Source organism: Lithobates pipiens, unplaced genomic scaffold, assembly GCF_037356315.1.
Source record: "Lithobates pipiens isolate NorthernLeopardFrog02 unplaced genomic scaffold, aLitPip1_a1.2 Scaffold_8, whole genome shotgun sequence".
Lineage (NCBI taxonomy): Eukaryota > Metazoa > Chordata > Amphibia > Anura > Ranidae > Lithobates > Lithobates pipiens.
In genome coordinates this window covers 114,121,161-114,142,254 of record NW_027507903.1, presented here as the reverse complement: position 1 = coordinate 114,142,254, position 21,094 = coordinate 114,121,161, and the positions used below count along the sequence as shown (strand labels likewise).

The 21,094-nt window shown below is 43.5% G+C and overlaps 1 protein-coding gene across 1 annotated transcript in view; it reads right to left on the bottom strand.

Moving 5' to 3' along the window:
• The window catches only part of CCDC33 (coiled-coil domain containing 33), a 214,027-nt gene that overhangs the window by 23,878 nt on the left and 169,055 nt on the right, over nucleotides 1–21,094 (bottom strand). Inside the window, exons 16-19 of the mRNA XM_077472696.1 lie at nucleotides 14,682–14,877; nucleotides 13,299–13,387; nucleotides 7,403–7,534; nucleotides 3,401–3,479 (exon numbers count right to left, since the gene is read on the bottom strand). Of these exons, the coding sequence (XP_077328822.1) occupies nucleotides 3,401–3,479; nucleotides 7,403–7,534; nucleotides 13,299–13,387; nucleotides 14,682–14,877 (496 nt within the window). The remainder of the gene's footprint in view (nucleotides 1–3,400; nucleotides 3,480–7,402; nucleotides 7,535–13,298; nucleotides 13,388–14,681; nucleotides 14,878–21,094) is intronic.

The window sequence follows — 21,094 nt, the reverse complement described above, 5'->3', positions numbered from 1 at the left end:
TATGGGGGAATTTGCTTTGATATACAAGTGCTTTGAATTACAAGCATGTTTCAGGAACGAATTATGCTTGCAATCCAAGCTTTTACTGTATATAGCTATATATATATATCTATATCTATCTATCTATCTATCTATCTATCTATCTATCTATCTATCTATCTATCTATCTATCTATCTACACTGAGCAAAATTATAAATGTAACATTTTTGTGTTTGCCCCTATTTATCATGAGTTGAACGCAAAGATTTACACATTTTTCTATGTACACAAAAGGCCTATTTCTCTCAAATATTGTTCACAAATCTGACTAAATCTGTGTTAGTGAGCACTTCTCCTTTGCCGAGATAATCCATCCACCTCACAGGTGTGGCATATCAAGATGCTAATTCGACAGCATGATTATTGCACAGGTATGCCTTAGGCTGGCCACAATAAAAGGCCACTCTAAAATGTGCAGTTTTATCACACAGCACAATGCCACAGATGTCGCAAGTTTTGAGCGTGCAATCAGCATGCTGACTGCAGGAATGTCCACCAGAGTTATTGCCCTTGAATTGAATGTTCATTTCTCTACAATAAGCTGTCTCCAAAGGCGTTTCATAGAATTTGGCAGTACATCCAACCCGCCTTAAAACCGCAGACCACGTGTGACCACACCAGCCCAGGACCTCCACATCCAGCATCTTCACCTCCAAGATCGTCTGCGACCAGCCACCCAGACAGCTGCTGCAACAATTGGTTTGCATAACCAAAGAATTTCTATACAAACTGTCAGAAACCATCTCAGGGAAGCTCATCTGCATGCTCATCGGCCTCAATGGGGTCTTGACCTGACTGCAGTTACTTGTCGTAATCAACTTGAGTGGGCAAATGCTCACATTCAATGGCATCTGGCACTTTGGAGAGGTGTTCTCTTCACGGATGATTCCTGTTTTTCACTGTACAGGGCAGATGGCAGACAGCATGTATGGCATCGTGGGGGTGAGTTTTCTGATGTCAACGTTGTGGATGGAGTAGCCCATGGTGGCGGTGGGGTTATGGTATGGGCAGGCGTATGCTATGGAAAACGAACACAGGTGCATTTTATTGATGGCATTTTGAATGCACAGAGATACCGTGAAAAGATCCTGAGGCTGTCTACGCATGCGCCGTAACAGCGGTGCGCAGGCGCACTGAGCCGCGCCGCTGTCAACGGCGAAATGCCGCGAGAGGTGGCTCCCGTGCGCATGCGCGAATGACAGCGGCGGAGCAGCAAGACCCACCGAGAAGATGGATGCTCCTGACTACAGGGGACAGCGGTGACATCACTGGCTCCTGTGTCATTTAAGTGACACATAATGGGCTACTATGCGATGCATAGTAGTCCATTATGCTTTACCTTTGCAGGGAATCAAAGAGGAAGTAAACTCATCAGGCTTTACTTCCTCTTTAAGCCCCATACACACTATCAGATTTTCTGCTGATTTTTTCCTTCAGATTTACCAAAACCATATAATATGAGGTCAAACCTTAGGAGTTTCAATTTGTATGCAATCAGGCAGGCCCTTGCACTACATGGCTTTGGTAAATCCGAAGGAAAAAATCAGAAGAAAATCTGATGGTGTGCATGGAGCTTTAGACAGCTGTCACCAACAAGTGTCTGCAATGGATAATTTCCCCTGTATTACTGCTATATGACAACTCAATCTTTTGGATTCCCCCCCGTCACTTTTATTCAAGGAGATAGTGGTCACCAGGCAAAATAGAAAAGTGAGACCCTCTAATAGGGACACAGACATCAATAATAATAAATAAAAAAAAAACATACAGTGGCATTAACTCAAACTTTTTGCTTTAGATAAGTTGAAGCTTAGTGAGTTTTTGAAAATCAGCACCAGAGACAGTACTTACACGAATGAGAAGTGTTCCATGTGCTGGTGGCTGCTCTGTTTCTTGAAATCTTCATTCATCTATCCCCCAGATACCCCTGCTGCTGTGATCTTCTGGTGCTGCAGGGATTAATATGAGCAGCTCCACCGGTCACAGGCACTTGTCAAAAGTGAAGACTATGTCTGCCCTTTCCACCCATCCATTCATAGAAGCCGTACTATCAGTTCCCACAATGTAAAGCAGTCTATGAATGGAGAACAGGAGGATAAATGAAAGGTCCGCTTGCTTTATTCATGGAGGGCTTTTCATTGCGACTCCCATGAATGGAGCAGGCGGGCGAAAAGGGCAGGCATTTTTGTTGAGTGTCTGTGACAGGTGGAGCCACTCATATTAACCACCACAGCACTATAAGATCACATCTACAAGAGTATCTAGGGGCAGTTGAATGAGGATTTCAAGGAACATCTTTAACCACTTGCCGACCAGCCGCGGTCATTATACTGCGGCAGGTCCGCAGGTTCCCGCGAGCTGTCGTACGCTAGCTCCTTTAAGCGGGATAGCAGTCGCGCGCCCCCTGCACTGTGGGGGTGACGATGCTCATGGCCGGCGGTCGCGATGACTGCCGGCTACGAGCAGTCGCGGGCATGAGAGGCAGAACAGGGACATGTGTGTGTAAACACACAAATCCCTGTTCTGTGAGGAGAGACAGATTGTGAGTTTCTAATAGCTAGGAACCACGATCTGTCATCCCCTCTATTCATTCCCCTCCCCCTACAGTTAGAGCACACAGTCAGGGAATACAGTTAACCCCTTGATCGCTCCCCAGTGTTAACCCCTTCCCTGCCAGTGACATTTATACAGTAATCAGTGCATGTTTATAGCACCTATCACTGTATAATTGTCAATCGTCGCAAAAATGTGTCAAAAGTGTCCGATGTGTCTGCCATAATGTCGCAGTCCTGATAAAAATCGCAGATTGCCACCATTACTAGTAAAAAAAAATAATAATAATAAAAATGCAATAAATCTATCCCCTATTTTGTAGACGCTATAACTTTTGCGCAAACCAATCAATATGCGCTTATTGCGATTCTTATTACCAAAAATATGTAGAAGAATACATATCAGCCTAAACTGAGAAAAAAAATTGCTTTTAAAAAAAAAAAAAAAAAATTGGGGATATTTATTATAGCTAAAGTACAACATATTGAGTTTTTTTTTTTTCAAAATTGTTGTTCTTTTTTTGTTTATAGCGCAAAAAGTTAAAAGCACAGAGATGATCAAATACCACCAAAAGAAAGCTCTATTTGTGGGAAAAAAAGGACGTGAATCTTGTTTGGGTACATTGTCGCACGACCACGCAATTGTCTGTTAAAATTACGCAGTGCCGTGTCATAAAAAATTCTCTGGTCATTGAGCAGCTAAATCTTCCGGGGCTGAAGTGGATAAGTTGACAAAAGTAATTAGATGGGGAAAAACGTAACAGTGGTCAACACTATCCTTTTATATATTCAGTACTGGTATTATCACCTCTGTCTCCTTTGTCAATACGACTCTTCTTCTCATCCCTGAGTTTATTGTCCAAGAGTTTTTCCATTTTCTCAATTACCTAGATAAAAACAAGGCCAATATAAATTTACCATTAGACACAAATGATCTGTGCTAGGCGAGGAATTGAACAGAGAGGTAAGTGTTTTCCTGTAGTATGTCTTTTTTATCTTCACAGAAAACGTAGCACAGTAAATGAGAAATATTGACTGATGGGTGTTAACTGATGTTTGTAAAATTCAGGTGATGGAAGGTTAATTTGAAGACCATGTCTTATGAGAAGAGTGGATTGTTAGGACAGAGCCATCCTCTATACACAGAATAGGCAGGATAATAGGATATGCCGTTTGTGGATGCCCCCTATCAGAACTGTGTGCAGGGCTGCAATGAACATTATTGCATTTACATAAACGCTGAGGATCTACTGGTACAAAGAAGAGCATTTTCATTTACAAAAAGCACTTTTTTTTTTTTTATTTAAACTAGTTGTACAGAAATGTACTCATTGGTTATGATGTGAAGGTAGAATGATCTGAGCATAGTAAACTATATTTATATTATGTGACAGCATTGGATAGCCTGTAGAATATATAAAGTCTGACTAATGGGTCTGTATACAAGTGCACCTGTCATGAGAAAATCTGAGGCTGCCATTGGTGATTTGCCTGAATTGCCTGTTATGCTGACCGCCCCAATTACTGCTAATGATACAGTTTTCATTACTAAAATCTTGTATGTAGTCCCTTAACATCCCCCCAAGAGCTTGCATACTATTGATGTTAGGCTAACTGGTCTGTAATTCCCAGGGATGTATTTTGGGCCCTTTTTAAATATTGATGCTACATTGGCTTGTCTCTAATCCACTGCTACCATTCCAGTCAGACTGTCAGTAAAAATTAGGAATAATGGTCTGGCAATTACTTGACTGAGTTCCCTAAGTACCCTCGGGTGCAAGCCATCCAATCCCAGGGATTTATTAAGTCTAAGTTTCCCAAGTCTAATTCTAATTCTGTCTTCTGTTAGCCATGAGGGTGCTTCCTGTGATATGTCACAAGGATAATCACTGCTGTTTTGGTTACTGAAGCACCCCAATTCCCTCGTGAAGACTGAGGAGAAGAATAAATTCACCATCTCCCCATCCTTTGTAACCAGACCTGTAACCTTTATGGGACCAATATGGTCTGTCCTCCCTTTTTTACTGTTTACATACTTAAAGAATTTCTTGGGATTTCTTTTTTGCTCTCCTCCGCTATGTGTCTTTCGTGTTCTATCTTAGCTGCCCTTATTGCACCCTTACGTTTCTTGTTGCATTCTTTATAAAGTCTAAATGCTGATGATGATCCCTCAACCTTTTATTTTTTGAAGGCCTCCTCTTTTGCTTTTATATGCATTTTTACATTGGAGTTAGGCCACCCATGACTTTTGTTTGCTCTTTTAAATTTATTACCAAATGGGATGCACAGGCTAATGCCCTTATTTAATATGCTCTTAAAGCGAACCCATCTCTCCTCCGTGTTCTTTGTTCCTAAGATTTTATCCCAATTTATGCCTTCTAGCAAGGTTCGTAGTTTAGGGAAGCTGGCGCTTTTCAAATTCAGTGGCTTTGTATTTCCCTTATGTTTCCTATTTGTGTGATTTATACTGAAGTCAATTGACCTGTAATCGCTGTTTCCTAAATTGCCCCGTATTTCCACATGTGTGATCAGGTCTGTATCGTTGGTAATCAGTAGATCTAGTAACGCTTTATTTCTGTTGATTTACTAAAAGCAAATAGACACATAGTGCACTTTACAAGCACAGTTGCATTCAGCAAGTGCAGTTACTCAAAAGTAAAGTAAATGAGGCGCTCTGCTGACTTCCATCATCCAATCATGTGCAAGTAAAAATGCTCTGCTTTTCCTTGCATGTAATTGGGTATTCCTTGTAAAATGAAGTTTTACCTAATTTACTAAGCTCTATAGCAACTGCAATTGCAAAGTGCACAGTCTATTTGGCATTAGTAAATCAACCCCAAAGTGTTCTGTGAATAGAGGAGGTGCATGAATGAAAGGTCCGCCTCTTCAGTTCATATAGCCCCTTTCATTGATGGAAGCTATAGTTCAACTTCTATGAATGGAGGAGGGGTGTGTAAAGGGCAGGCATCCTTGACAAGTGTCTATGACAGGTCCAATGGCTTGCATTAACACCCCCAGCACTGGAAAATTATGGCTGTGGAACATTTGACCTAAGGCAGTAGCCACCAGTGCAACATAAATTTTCCATTCCATTAACCACTTGCCACCCGCCATATAACAAAATGACGTCAGCAAAGTGGTTGCGATATCCTAACCAGATGTCATATGACGTCTTTTAGGATATCAAGCCGCTGCACGCCCCCGAGGGCACACATTGCGGCGATCGTTGTTGCGGCGTGTCAGACTGACACACCGCAACTACGATGTCGGTAAAGAGCCTCTGACAAATGGTCAGCCATGTCCAATCACGGTTGATCAAGATGTAAACAGGAAGAGCCGTTGATCGGCTGTTCCTCACTCGCGTCTAATAGATGTGAGTAGAGAAGAGCCAAGCGGCTGCTCTCCTGACAGGGAGAAAAAAAAAACTTTAGTGTGCTAGATTAGGTGTACATAGTTAGTAGTGTAGAAAAATGTGGCCTGGCTGAGAGCCAGGCCTGGATTGAATCTGGGTCAGGGCAGAGTGACTCGGAGTCTGAATGACTCAGCAAGCCACATGTCTGGTGACTGCCCCTGCTTTCTGGAGCCTTGGAGAAGCTTCCAGAAGTAGAGGGTGGAGTCCAGGAGGAGCTACTTAGAGTATTGATGAGGACCCTAGCCAATCCCCAGAAAAATAGGCTGGCAGGGGGCAGGCCCCCTCACAAATACTCATGGGTCAGGTCAGCAGGGGGCAGTTGGGTGGAAGATGGAGAAGGAGTGCCGAGGAGGCTGTCAGTGGCCCGTGAGGGTGCCCCCTAGTCTGGGGGGGAGGGTGACCTCAGGCCTGGGGCTCAGGTGATGGAAGGACCCTATACAACACAGAGGACAGCAGAAGCAGGTCCGCGCATCCAGGTGATCTCCTGAGAAGTCAGTAGGGAGGGTTGGTGAGTGAACAGTCTGGGAGGACTGTGGAGAGAGAGTGTGTCAGTCTGGGAGGACTGTGGAGAAGTAGCCAGGAGGGCTAGTGAAAGGGGCAGCTACAGCCAGGCAAACTGGGAGTGCCTGAAGAGGTGGTGCTGTGATCAGTAGCCACAGGAGTGATGAAGCTGGCCATTGAAATAGTGCTACACATTTAAAGGGGCCTCAGGTTCCTGCCTATAACAGGCGTTTGCTCTAAATCTAAATGAGTGCTTTGTCAGTCCAAAGGCAGTGTGGCAGCTGAAATTCGGCAAGTGTGCCGAAGGAAGCAAGGAGTGTATATAGACTGTACATGGATGATATTGTCCCTGAATTTGTGTGTGTGTGTATATTTTATATATATATAAAACAGCGGCAGCCTGTCCATAAGGGGCACAGGGGCGCTTCCTCCCCATGCATGTGTCCGGCCCCCTAATCTACATGCAGGGCGCCGGATGGATTTCAATAGGTTTTTTTTGAAGCACGTGATTAGAGCCAGAGACACTAATAGGCTCAAAAAAGGGTGGGCTCGGGGCACAGCGCACTGCGACCTGAGCCCACTCAGTTGTGTGACAATAGCGACCCATCACCCTATTGACTGAAAGGACAGGTGATCCTATTGGAAGCCTAGGAGGAGGAGAGAGGAGACACACAGCGGAAGCCGCCGTGATGCAGAGGAGAAGGGGACACGGTGGAAGCCGCTGTCCACCGCCCAAAGGAGCGAAGGCCGCCCGTAACCTAGAAGGGGTAAGTTCGGAGCTGAATGACCGACCACGGGAGGTTCCGGACGACCGAAGGGTTTTTTTTGCCCCCACTCAAAAAAACACCAGCTGCCACCGATATATACTAAGCCTGCATCTTAACCCAGGTGCCTCACCTTCTCCTGCTTCCGCACAGTGTCCTGTAAACTTTTAGCCCGTCCCATTTTCTGGTGGTATTGGTTTAGCACAGTCTGCTGCTGTTGGTGTGCTCTTTGCAGTAGGAGAAGTTCCTTCTCCCGATCATTTCTCTGGAAAACAACACAAGCAATACATAATGCTAAGATAACAAAGTTTGCTGAGAATAGACAGATACACTGAATTCCATGTGAGTTCATTCTCCTGTAAAGGCAAAGCGCTGAATTATTTATAATGAGATTCTTATTGACTTGCACTGGTGTATAAGCTGGTTATTGGCCAAGACATAACAAAGCTCCAGAGCTCATAAACTACAGCGCAGACAAAAACCTTGTCATTTGCTCCAGTTATTTCAGGGCTGTTCGCTGCTGATAACATTAGAGAGCAGCTGTTCAAAAGACTCCACACAAAATGAACACCCTCAATAGTATTAATTAGCTGAGACATTTCTCATATTGCTGGGGGAATCAAGAATAACATTATTACTTAAACTGTACAAAAAATGTAAAACTTTTTTTTATGTTTGTGTGTCCCTCCTGGTCCACCCCTTTATTTGTTCTGGTGACCATTGTTATCAAAACAGAAAGTAAGGGAAAATGAGAAATGTCTTTATTGTACATTGAGGGACACAGAAATTGTAGAAATTCCTAAAAAGTCAGGTTGCACAGGAGGTCGGAAAACTGGCAGACATGAAGCATTAAATTGGCTTCAGTTTTTTGCTAGTGTTCTAGGAAGTTGGACACATTTTCCTTAGTTTTGCAGAGAAAACCATCTATCTATATTTTTTTATCCCTGATGTTTCATTGTATTGCTTCTTCAGTCAAGATACTCAGTCAGTACACTATAGATTTTTTTTTCCGGTGACTTCAATCAAGACAGGCTCTACACAGCAGCTATCTGGATTATTGTACCCTCGGAAAAAACTTTGGAGGCTGTTCCCAGACCCTGCTGAATTGGGAGATTGAAGGGCTAGCCTGAAATATGACATTTGGGTACTGGGCACTCTGCATTGTTGCACTTTCCAGATATCTGTAGACTGCTGTCCAGGTCCAGAAATGTGGCACAGCCTCTAATGTGACCCAGTCTCTGAAGGCCAGTCAGGCTGGGAGCTACTTCATAGTTGTTGTCATTGAGCGCTATTCTAAAAATTCCTGCCACTGCCATCTTACCCCGGTAATGGCTATCATTATCATGTAGTGTAATGCACGCAAGCTCCACACCCTTTCTTCTGCCATTTATCCTAGAAAAAGCACCATCTTGCTGCTTAAGCACCTCATGGATTATCCCATCTCCAGTCTCTTTCCACTGCCCACCTACAGTGACTTGGCCACCTCTGGTCACCTGCTACCCTAATCAGCACCTGCTGCTCAAGTTTTTAAGCATGCTGGTGATGTCTATTTAATGGGGAACCAGAGGGGACTGCCGAGAAGCAGCCAGGCTGAGATGAGGATGTAGGAATGCTGGTGATGTCCAGGGCTCAAGTCCTGCGGGAACGCATGGGAACGGAGTTCCTGTACTTTTTCCACAACATGAACTCAGTTCCCGTTAGCAGCCCGTCCTGCACATGCCTGAGTAACTGGTTGCTAGGCTGAGCAGTGCCTTTGAGGGAGAGCAGCCAGCAACAGACATCACACAGACAGAGCCACACTTACTGCTGGTAAGAATACAGCCTGTACCCACTACTCAGTCAGTGCCAGACAGTCCCAGGGCCCCCGCCAACTACTCCCGCAGCCGCTGTAGCACATTGCCAGCAGTGCAGCCCAACTCTGAGCTGCCAGACTTCTCCAGTTCAACTTCTCCTCTCCTGAGCTGAACCTCCGAGTCCTCCCGCCCACGAGGTCCACCGCGAGTTTGCTGCCCGCCAGAGTCATTGACAAACTTCCAGTGTTAGTTACAGTGACAGTGACAGTTACACATTCTGCTGCTGTCCCCCACTCCCCCTCCGTTCTGCTGATGTCCCCCACCCCCCCTCCGTTCTGCTGCTGTCACCCACTCCCCCTCCGTTCTGCTGCTGTCCCCCTCCAGTTTTCCTCCGTGTCCCCCTCCATTCTGCTGTCCCCCTACGTTCTGCTACTGTCCCCCTCCGTTCTGTACTGTTCCCCTCCAGTTTTCCTCCATGTCCCCCTCCGTTCTGCTTTCCCCCTCCGTTCTGCTTTCTCTCTCCGTTCTGCTGTCCCCCTCCGTTCTGCTGTCCCCCTCCGTTCTTGTGGTGATTATTCTGTTAGTTTGACAGTTAACTTATTTTGTTTTTGTAAACTGGCACTTTACAATAAATGTTGCACTGTATTTTCTGTGAAATATATATGCATATGAGCGTATATTTTTTTATTTTTTTTGGTGGGGGAGTGGATCTTGGGTGGGAGTTCCCACACATTTTTCCCCAGGACTTGACCCCTGGTGATCTCTGATTACTTGGATGAGTGGGTTGATAGGTAAAGTATTATATCATTAAGACGGAAATGGGTGCTTATATGAGCACAATAGATGTGGCTGTGTGCATAGCATACAGCCAAAATTCTACCACACTTGGCCACCTCTGGTCACCTGCTACCCTAATCAGCACCTGCTGCTCAAGTTTTTAAGCATGCAAGGCCTTGCCTCATCTCAGGCCCAGTTGTTTTCTACTATGTAAAGCAACATGTGTTTTCAAAGACACACTGGGGACAGTCCTGCTCAGGGTTGCCAACCTCCTGCAGCATTTTTTACTGACAAAACATGGAAAATTTACTGGCGGAGCGCATTTTTTACTGGTAACCTGATAAAGTACAGAACTCCTATTGAAAACAAACACAGTGAATATTTGAACAGTATAAACTAGGTATGGAAACACTTGCAATACCTATAACAAAGTAATTTGCTTGATTTACACTTAAAAAGTCAACACAGCATGAAATTATCAGCCCCTGATATTTACTGGCAGTTGTAAAAAAAATCACAGATTTTTAAAAACTGTCAGTAAATTTACTGGTGGTTGGCAACCCTGGTCCTGCTGCAATGGTTAACCTCAGCCCATACTCCTATTCTACTTTTAGAGACAATTTCTAGGTATCCTCAAAAAGAACTGATATCTTAGTTCTTGGGACCACCATTATGATAATGTTGTCCTCATTGGCATCTTCTGTAGCCCTGCCAGGTGAGGCTGAGGCCTATCCTGTGTCCACAAGACCTCATATCTATATCCAGTTTGTGAAATGGAGCAATCTGCTTGCAGGAGCTCTAAGCAAACCACATACACCAGAGTCTAATTCTGAAGCTATTGGGCCTTCATTTGTAAATGTGCCTAAGGCCTTATTACCAACTCTGATTCAGATTCAGCTCTTTCTAACCTTATTGATGTAGTATTTTCTACCCTGCACTGAGGGAATCAGGCTGCTTTTCTGGACCTAGGGTCTTTTAGAGTTCTTAAAGTAAAAAAGACATTCCCACTACACTGGATATTTAAAACATTTTACCACTAAAACAGGAAACATCCTATAGACTCTTAGGCCCATCCCTAAGACCTATTTCCATTTTAAGGGGAATTTACTGCTAAGTGGTCTCTGCCCAATGTAGACACTCCAGTCAAACACCTTTAACCACTTGCCGACCAGCACACGACGATGTACGTCAACAGAATGGCACGGGCAGGCAAATGGGAGTACATGTACGTCCCTTTAAATTTGCCACCCTGCCATCGGGCGCGCCGCCGGCGGCGCGCTCCCGCGCTGGTCGGAACCCCCGTGAGTCCGGTCGCGGGACCCGCGGACTCTATCGCCGCAGGCACCCCCGCGATCGTCTCACGGAGCGGCCAAATGGAGAAGTGCCGTTGTAAACAACATTTCTCCATTCTGCCTAGCAACTAGTGACGCTGATCTCTGCTCCATGTGATTGGAGCAGAGATCAGTGTTCACTAAATGAAAGCCCAACCCCCCCACAGTTAGTAACACACCCCTAGGAACACTTAACCCCTACACTGCCACCCACTGGTTAACCCCTACACTGCCACCCACTGGTTAACCCCTTCACTGCCAGTGTCATTTACACAGGAATCACTACATTTATATAGCAGTGATTACTGTATAAATGACAATGGTCCCAAAAATGTGTCAAAAATGTCCGATGGGTCCCCCACAATGTCGCAGTCACAATAAAAATCGCTGATCGCCGCCATAACTAGTAAAAAAAAATAATAAAAAATTATTAATAAAAATGCTATAAAACTATCCCTATTTTGTATATATAACTATAATCAAAGCAATCAATAATCACTTATTGCGATTTTTTTTACCAAAAATATGTAGAAGAATACGTATCGGTCTAAACTGAGGGAAAAAAATGTTTTTTTATATATTTTTGGGGGATATTTATTATAACAAAAAGTAAAAAATAATGCGTTTTTTTCAAAATTGACGCTCTATTTTTGTTTATAGCGCAAAAAATAAAAACCGCAGGGGTGATCAAATACCACCAAAAGAAAGCTCTATTTGTGGGAAAAAAAGGACATCAATTTTGTTTGGGAGCCACGTCACACGACCGCGCAATTGTCAGTTAAAGCGACGCAGTGCCGAATCGCAAAAAGTGGTCTGGTCTTTGACCAGCAAATTGGTCCGGTCTGAAAGTGGTTAACAAGCATGCCATCAAACAGATTGATGGCGCTCTTACCATAAGCATTTCACTGACAGACAATTGAACTCCCTATTTAGGACTTACTTTGAATTAACTGAGTGATTATCCATTCTATGTTGGCACCGAGGCTTTGATATGTTAGAAGGCAGCTTTTGGAACAAATGTCTGAAGTTCTGTGATTTAACTGTGAAGACCTCTAACAAGCATCTAAACTTGTGTCTCACATGGTGTGGTGTCACTGTCTATGTACATGCATTGGACACTTTGACTACATTCCTGGGACATCACTTGCCCTTTAATGGAAAGTATCTTTTTAGTCCTCCCCATGTCAATGTCTGATGCAAATGATGGTTGGAATGAGCACCTGAGTCAACGCAGGCAGTCTGTGGATGAACCCCAACCTTCATCTACTACTGCGGTAGTACCGTATAGACCTCATTGTCTGAGTAGCAGTATCTCATTGAAGGATTTTAAAATACTCTAATTTAGCTCTTGCTATAAGGAATATGCTGACTATTTTATGGTTATTTATCATTTAAGCTTATAGCATTTACATCTTTCACTTTTTGTGCTAATGGAGTAGTTGATGCCTTTGTTTCATAGATGCTAGTGCTGGCTTTCTAGCCTGCACAGCCACAATGACATTTGTTAGTTGGCGGCCCTATTGTTTTTCTGTTATTGTGTCTGTACTGCATTTCTGAATTTCTCAGATCTATGCGTATGGTGAATTGTTTTAAATGTCAACCCCTACAATCTCTATGAGTTGAATCTAGGGTTGCCACCTGTCCAGGATTCACCTGGACAGTTCAGGTTTTGAATCATGTGTCCGGGTTTCAGTCCACCTGAAAACCGGGCACATTTTTTAGACCAGGCTGTGGCTCATCAAGTAAACGAGATAGTCATACACAAATCTGTTGCGGGCAGCTGTTTGGGGGCATATTTAACTGAAGGGTGGGGTGATAATGTCGGCAAGAGAAATTTGTCCACACCCACTACATTACTACTCTCTTTGGGGCACCCAAATGTATCCCAGGTCTTTTATAATCTTATAGTGTTTACACTAAAAAAATAAAATAAAAAGTTGCCCTGTGCTGCAAAAGTGTTCGGGTTTGGTTTGAAGAGAAGGTGGCAACCCTAGTTGAATCAGGAAATCCAAACCTTACCTATGTCTGCTGACCTTTCATCTGTAATCAATAGACTGGGTGCAGCTGGGCATGGCAGCCCTCTTTGGTTGTCCATTGGATCTCTGACAAATGACATTGCATTGCTTACCCTGACTAATTCATTCTGCAGCTGCTGGACCCGGTCTCTCATACCGCGCAGCTCCGATGTTTCACTTGCTAATTTCTGTTTGAGAGTCACTATGAGGGGAAGAAAAAGGAAATAAACTTTATTCTCTGCCCACCTGCATTTGCAAAACGGGCACACTCTTTCATGATATAACTGTATACTGTTATAGAAAAAAAATCTGTATATAAGCCAACCAGCAAAACTCATTTTTCAGCTTTTATTTGGAGGAATTAGAAACCGTGCAAAAGAAGACATTTGTAATGTATTGCATAAGTTAATGCGCATGTCATTAGAACTTTGTGAAAGAGATTCTCAGGTCCAACATCTTTTACACACCTTTCTAGACTGTGCATGGATGTTGCAAGCTGATGCAAACAAATTCATCCCTCTCTTAAAACTGAACATAAACAGTTTGGTAAAAAAAAAAAAAAATAACACAAAAAAAACACACATTTCATTTACATTTAAAAGGCACTTGAAAAAGTGATGCTTTTGTAAGCTTTAGCTAAATAAAGTCTCCGCTCTAATTCATCCAAAAAGTGTTTAATCGGGTTGAGGTCAGGACTCTGTACAGGCCATCAAGTTCCTCCATCCCAAACTCGCTCATCCATGTCTTTATGGACTTTTCTTTGTGCACTGGTCCAAATTATTTGTTGGAGGGGGGATTATGGAGTGTGTTTGGGCTTGGCCCCTTAATTCCAGGGAACTCTTAAGGCAGGGCTCTCCAAACTCCGGCCCTCCAGCTGGAACTACACTTCCCATGAGTCATTGTAAAACTCTGCCTCTCACAGACATGACTAGGCATGATGGGAATTGTAGTTCCTAAAAAACTGGAGGGCCATAGTTTGGAGACCCTTGTTTAAGGCATCAGCATACCAAGACATTTTTGGACAATTTGATGCTCCCAACTTTGTGGGAATAACATGACTGTGCACCAGTGCACAAACAAGGTCCATAAAGACATGGATAAGTGAGTTTGGGGTGGAGAAACTTAAGTGGCCCGCACAGAGTCCTGACGTCAATCCGATAGAACACCTTTAGGATAAATTAGAGCGGAGACTCCTAAACCTTGTGGATGGCCTTCCCAGAAGAGTTGAAGCTGTTACAGGGATTGCCAACACAACATTGAACCCTATGGACTAATTGGGAGGCCATTAAAGTCCATGTGCATGTAAAGGCAGGCATCCCAATACTTTTGGTAATATAGTGGATGCGTTTGCTATGTATGTAAAATGTTTACTAATTGACCAGATTTGATTAAAATTGGTAAGGAATGCACTTAAAATTGTTTTGGAAAACACTAAAATAGAACAAGGTGAAAGCTAAATGCATGCTTAACGAAAAAAACTAAAAAAACTTGGTTACCCAATCGGTCAGCTAATTCAGCTTTGGTCATGACATCAATATCTGTGTCACTGAGGAGGGTGCGTCCCAGATCTTCGTTTAGGCTACGTTCACTACGAAGAGCACTGTTTTCTGCCTCCAGTCCACTCATCTGACGGCGAAGAGTAATGATGTCATCTGCCATACGCTGCATTGCCAGCCGATAGTTTGCCAACTCCTATTCATGAGATACAGAAGAGCAACATTTTAAAAGTATGCACTTGTTTGAGTGCAATAATCTTCTGTCTGTTCATTGAATTAATAGCACACATTATTGTAAAATGTAATTTAGTGAGAAATAAGATACTGTACAGCTAGGCAGTAAAACAATAAATTCTGTAAATGATATTCAGTACCTAATTTGCTTTAAGGCATATTTCACACTGGCATTGAAAGCAGGCGTTTGCTTACATTATCAAAACATGAAGCGTTACAAAGCTTGTCTGAGCGGTCAGATAAAAAGGGGGCAGAGAGCTGAAATTACACTCGGTGAGCAGAGCTCTGACAGCTGATTGGAGGGAAGGGACCCCCCCTTCACACAGCGCACAGGAACAGAGCTGAGGCTGTCAATTAGCTGCAGATCCCTCCCGTCATTTTTTTTCTTTTGGTGTCAAGAAAACTTGTCAGAAGTGATTCATGCAGATAGCAGAGGAACGAAGCAGCAGACAGAAATTACACTTAGTGCTCTTAAAGTGGTTGTAAACCCTTTTTTGGGACTTCTACCTATAGGTAAGCCTAGAATAAGGCTTACCTATAGGTAGTGGAAATATCTCCTAAACGTGTTCCATTTAGGAGATATTTCACTTGTAGTCCACCGATAAAGTGAACGGCGCATGCACGGGGAAGAAACTAAACTCTGTGCCGTTTCTTCCCTAGCTTGTGCTGTTACTGTGCGCATGCAGCTCCAGCGAATCACAGAGCCATGGTCCGCGGCCTGGAAGGAAGAGGGGCTTGAAGATGGACGCTGCTTACACAGGGGACATCGCTGGATTCTTTTGCAGGTAAGTGTCACATAATGGGCTAGTATGAGATGCATACTAGCCCATTATGCTTTTAATTTGCAGGCTATACAGGGAGCAAAAGAGGAAGTAAAACCCATCAGGGTTTACTTCCTCTTTAATTGAGACAAGTACACACTGTAGAAGGATATGCTTTGTTTGTATTTCATGTCCTGAAGTTTACAACCACTTGAACCACTTTAGCCCCAGAAGGATTTTCCCCTTTCCTCACCAGAGCACTTTTTGGCTCTGCATCGCTTTAACTGACAATTGCGCGGTCGTGTGATGTTGCACCCAAACAAAATTGACGTCCTTTTTGTCCCACAAATAGAGCTTTCTTTTGGTGGTATTTGATCACGTCTGCGGTTTTTATTTTTTCACGCTATAAACAAACATAGAGCGTCAATTTTGAAAAAAAAAAGCAATATTTTTTACTTTTTTTCTATAATAAATAACATTCAATAACACTCATTTTTTTTTTTATTAGTTAGTGCAATCTGCAATTTTTATCATGACTGCGACATTATGGCGGACACATCGGACACTTTTTAACACTATTTTGGGACCATTTGCATTAATACAGTGATCAGTGCTATAAAAATGCACTGATTACTGTGTAAATGACACTGGCAGGGAAGGGGTTAAACACTAGGGGCGATCAAGGGGTTAAGTGTATCCTAGGGAGTGATTCTAACTGTGGGGGGAGTGTCTCACAAGAACATGACAGAGATCACTGCTCCCCATGACAGGGAGCAGTAGATCATGTTGCTAGGCAGAACAGGGAAATGCCTTGTCTTCAATGAGTCCACGCGACCCACGGCCATGATCACGGAGTACGCGACGGGTGTGCATGCCCACAATGCCGCAATTTAAAGGGGACGTACCTGTACGCCCATTTGCCCAGCTGTGCCATTGTGCCGACGTACATCATCGCACACTGATCGGCATGTGGTTAATGACATTTCATTCAACTGTATGCAGTGCAGCACATTGTGTGCGCACTGCTTACAAATCTTTACATGTGGATAAAGGCTCAGCATCAAACTATGAAAACGTGATCATCTAAAAAAAAAAAAAACACACAAAAAAATAACAAAAAACAAATGAAATGAGAATTTACATTTTTAGGCATGATTAATATACTGCAATGGCCCTTAACAAAGAAATGTTAATGCAAAGTACCAGATTCCAGTAAAGTGCTATTAATGTTTCTGCCCATTCAGGAAGGTGGTGTCCTTGGCATTTTAAAAGCTGCACATGAAGTGCCTCCAGGGATTGATTTATGCAGAGCCAACACAGGCCATGGCCTAGGGCAGCCAATCACACATCATGTCGTAAAACATTCCCTTTTATAAGTTATGGTTCCAAACTGCTGTCCTGTGTGCCCCTGTGCACCAGTTGATGTTATTCTTGCAGTTGGGCATAGATGTTGGTGGCATAGTATTGTGGCAGCAAGCAGGTAAAGTCACCTGGTTGTATCCAGGATGGGAAATATGTGTGCCCTAGATTCAGGCTTTATGCAGACCTTTACAATTAGAGGGGAAGAGTTAATGAGCCCAGCTGAAGTAAGTGGGCTCATTAAGACCTCTACAAAAAACCCCAGCATGCTTAGGGAGATGCTCCATCCTGGAACCAGTTTTTGTGTTGTATAGACTGGGGAGTGTGACACCTGTTCTGTGCGGTGAGTTAACGCCTGTGTGGCAAACCTCTACGACAGGGACAGGGACTGGGGCAGCACAAGGCTGCTCTCAGTTGTTAGACAGGGAAATCTAAGTGTGTAGTTAGAGGTCAAGCTGACCAGGATTTATTTTCATGTTTTATTTTGTTTGGCTGTTATATGTATCACTGCATGTAGCAGAAATAAACCGCATCTTTTGTTTTTTTTGCACCTACAACGCTGTCTGCTGTGCCTGATTTTGTGTTGTGAACCCATCCAGGGGGTCACACACACCCGCTGCCGAGCTAACCCCTCACAGTATATTGTCTCCCCACTCTGCATCTGTCCTCCCAGAACCAAACCTCGGCAGAATAGGGCAATAACTTGCCTTAATCTCATGATGTGATTAGTTCTAGATGTACTGGTGAAGAGTGGGTACACTGGTTCTTTTAGTCTCTGCTCCTAGACTTGGTATACCGCTTGTGGCTGTGATGTGATTGTCGGTCATATTAAAGTTATCCAGAGAACCTGGATAGGAGCAGCACAAGGTGTAAATTGGTCCTAAGCATCTCTGCAATCTAAATCTGTTTGACACTTGGTAAGTCCCTCTGTATGTATGGAGTTGGTCAGAGGGTTTTGTTATGTAGCAAGTCTAATTGCTAGCATTGTTTACTAATAACACTAATAACACTAGTGATAGGGTAGTAGCAATCATGATTCTCAGTACTGAACTATGGGCTTTAACCTCAATCCCTTCTCCATCAGATTTTTGACATGAACACTTTAGGTCAGGGGTTTCCAAAAATTTTTCAAAGAGGGCCAGATTTGATCAAGTGAACATGCGTAAAGGGCCGACCATTTTGACTGACATTCTTTGAACCATTGAAATTCGGTCTTAGCCCTTGTACACACGGTCGGAGATTCCGTCGGAATGTTTCCTATCGGACCGTTTTGTTGGATATTCCGACAGTGTGTGGTCTGCATCGGACTGTTTCCGTCGGAATATCCGACGGACCAATTTTTCCAACAAAATGCTCCGATCGGACATACTCCGATCATGTGTAGCTTACTCCGACGGACAAAGTGCCACGCATGCTCAGATCAAATTCCTAGACCAAAGCTATTGGCTACTAGCCTAAACGTAGTCCCATCGTAACGAAATAACGTCATCACGTTATGTACAATCGGATTTTCCGACAACTTAGTCCGACCGTGTGTATGCAACATCATTTCTGGACCTCTTCCGGAATTAATCCATCGGAATTACTCCAACGGATTTGGTTGTCGGAATCTCCGACCATGTGTACAAGGGCTAAGTGTATTTGTCTGAGCACTAATACACTGCCCAACAAGAATTCTCCTGCCTTTGTGGCTGTGTGGTGAAAAGATGAGATTTGGCATATTATTTGGATATACTGTATTCATCGGCATATAATACGCACCTTCACTTTATGAGGGAAGTTTCAGGAAAAAAACTTAAATTTTAAATAAAGAACTGTGAAGCAAAATAAGGGTCAGTGCCCATTAACGCAGCCTAAACAGTGCCTCACCAGTGCCATGAATGCAGCACCCCTATTGCCATGAATGCAGCACCCCTATTGCCATGAATGCAGAACCCCTATTGCCATGATTGCAGCACCCTCATTGCTGTGAATGCAGCCTCACCATTGCCATGAATGCAGCACTCCCATTGCCATCAATGCAGACTCACCATTGTCATCAGTGCAGCCTGACTGATGCCCATCTGCAGCCTTGGAGTGGACAGGTAGGGGGGAGGGATGAGCGCCAACCGATTACACACAGGAGAAGCTCCTGTTTTCTCGGCGGCCTCTTTAATACAAATTCCCACCTCCTATGATGGACAGAACAGTTGTCCAATGGCAGTGCAGGAAACAGGAAATTCTCTTGTATGTACGGCACTCGTCCCGCCCCCCTCCCTGTCCCCTCCAAGGCAGCCAGAATATATAACTTTTGCGGCCCCAGTGCTCGGAGATTCGTTGGGGGCCACAAAAGATATATATGTCCAAATTACCAGGCGGGCCATTCGAAACCAGAAACGTGGGCCGGACTTTGGTCATGCCTGCTATAGGGGAAATTAATGCTAAGTATCTGTGACAAGTTTTACAGTATCTTAATCTGTGCCATTGCTGATAAAAAAAAAAAATCAGATTCTGTTTTTCATTTGTTTCACACAGCTTTCAAATGAAAATGTAAAAGCTGATTGGTTGCACTCCAGTTGAGATAAAGTTTGTCTCGGACACTTTTATTAATTCCTACTATGAGGTTCATTAACTATAAACTATTTGAATAGTTATATCTGGAAGCTAGGCCTGTTTGTTTTGGTTTGTGTGGGCTGGGAATGGCTCAGAGTAGCAGCTATGACACACAGGCAGCATCACCTCACTGTCACCTCCCTCTTTCTTCTAGAGGATTCTAGAATTGGAACAGAGGAAGAGAGGTGGAGCTGTCTGGGGTGTCCCAATCCCAAACTAGTATTAGCGGGGGGGTGGGGGCTCCTTGAAAAATACCTAGGGTCAGCTCAGCTGGGGAGGAGTTGTTGGGTGTTAGAACTGAGTATGGAGTACTAGGCTGGCGGTGCCTTTTTCATCCTCCAATGAAAATAAGTCCCCCCCCACCGCTGTAATTTTCTGGTCTGGCAGGGGTTAATAAATCAAGGAACAGTGACAGGCACTCATCAAGAGTGCCCAACTATGCCCACCCTTTTCGACTTAGCTGATCCAGTCATAGGAGCCTTCTATTACTGGAGTAGCTAGATGAAAAGGGTGGGCATAGTTAGGCACACTTGATGAGTACCTGTGACAGCTCCCTTAGTTCGAATAAATCCTGCCACACTGGAAGATTATGATGGCAGTGGCGGGAGAAGGCATCAGAGGAGGAATATTTCTGCTATACGAGGACATAGCAGCACAGGGGACACTGACGGTAAGTAATGTCCCTTGTGCTCATTCATTGTTTTTTTAGCAAACTTAGGCTCTATTTAAAAATGTTTTTTGCCACGCTTTCCCATGGCCGCCGGTTATAATGTTCCTATCCCGAACGCGATTTTTACCTGTTCAGGAGAGGGAAGTTGAGGGAGGTTCAACCTCACCTAAGTGTGGCAGCTCCTAAACGCTGCTAAAAGTCTATATACTTTAGCCATAAAGTTTGAGAGGTAGGTATAAAAAGAAAGCAAAATAAGAAAAATGCTAATAAACAATTTATACATCTTTGCTGTCCTAGGCACTGACCCATTGTTGCCAGTACAGTATAAGCCTTGCACTGTTATCAGTATAGTTAGTTAAAAAGATAAAACTGGCTGAAGTTCAGTTTGTGGCCATAAGAGGGAGATCTATAACTGTGCAGAGTGTGCGTTTTTATTGATTAACAGTATTCCTTGTACACTGCTGACATATTCTTTGGCGCTTAAAGGGAATGTATAGTGTATTTTATGTGATCATTGTAGCGTTATAATATAGGTTATTTCATAAGTCCTTGAGGCAGATCAAGGTAGCAGGAAATATCTAAGCCTTATAGTGTCTACATCTAAAGTAACATGTTACATGCTTTCAAAATAATATTTGCCAGCCTTAAAAGATCCAAATAATGTCCAAAATCAAGGATGGCCATGGAATGAAATATTTTTCTCCCAATACAACAAAAATATGACTTTTGCAAGTGATTGTATAACTGCATCAACATTCCACAAATGCAAACAATGTTTGACATTTGAACAATTTCCT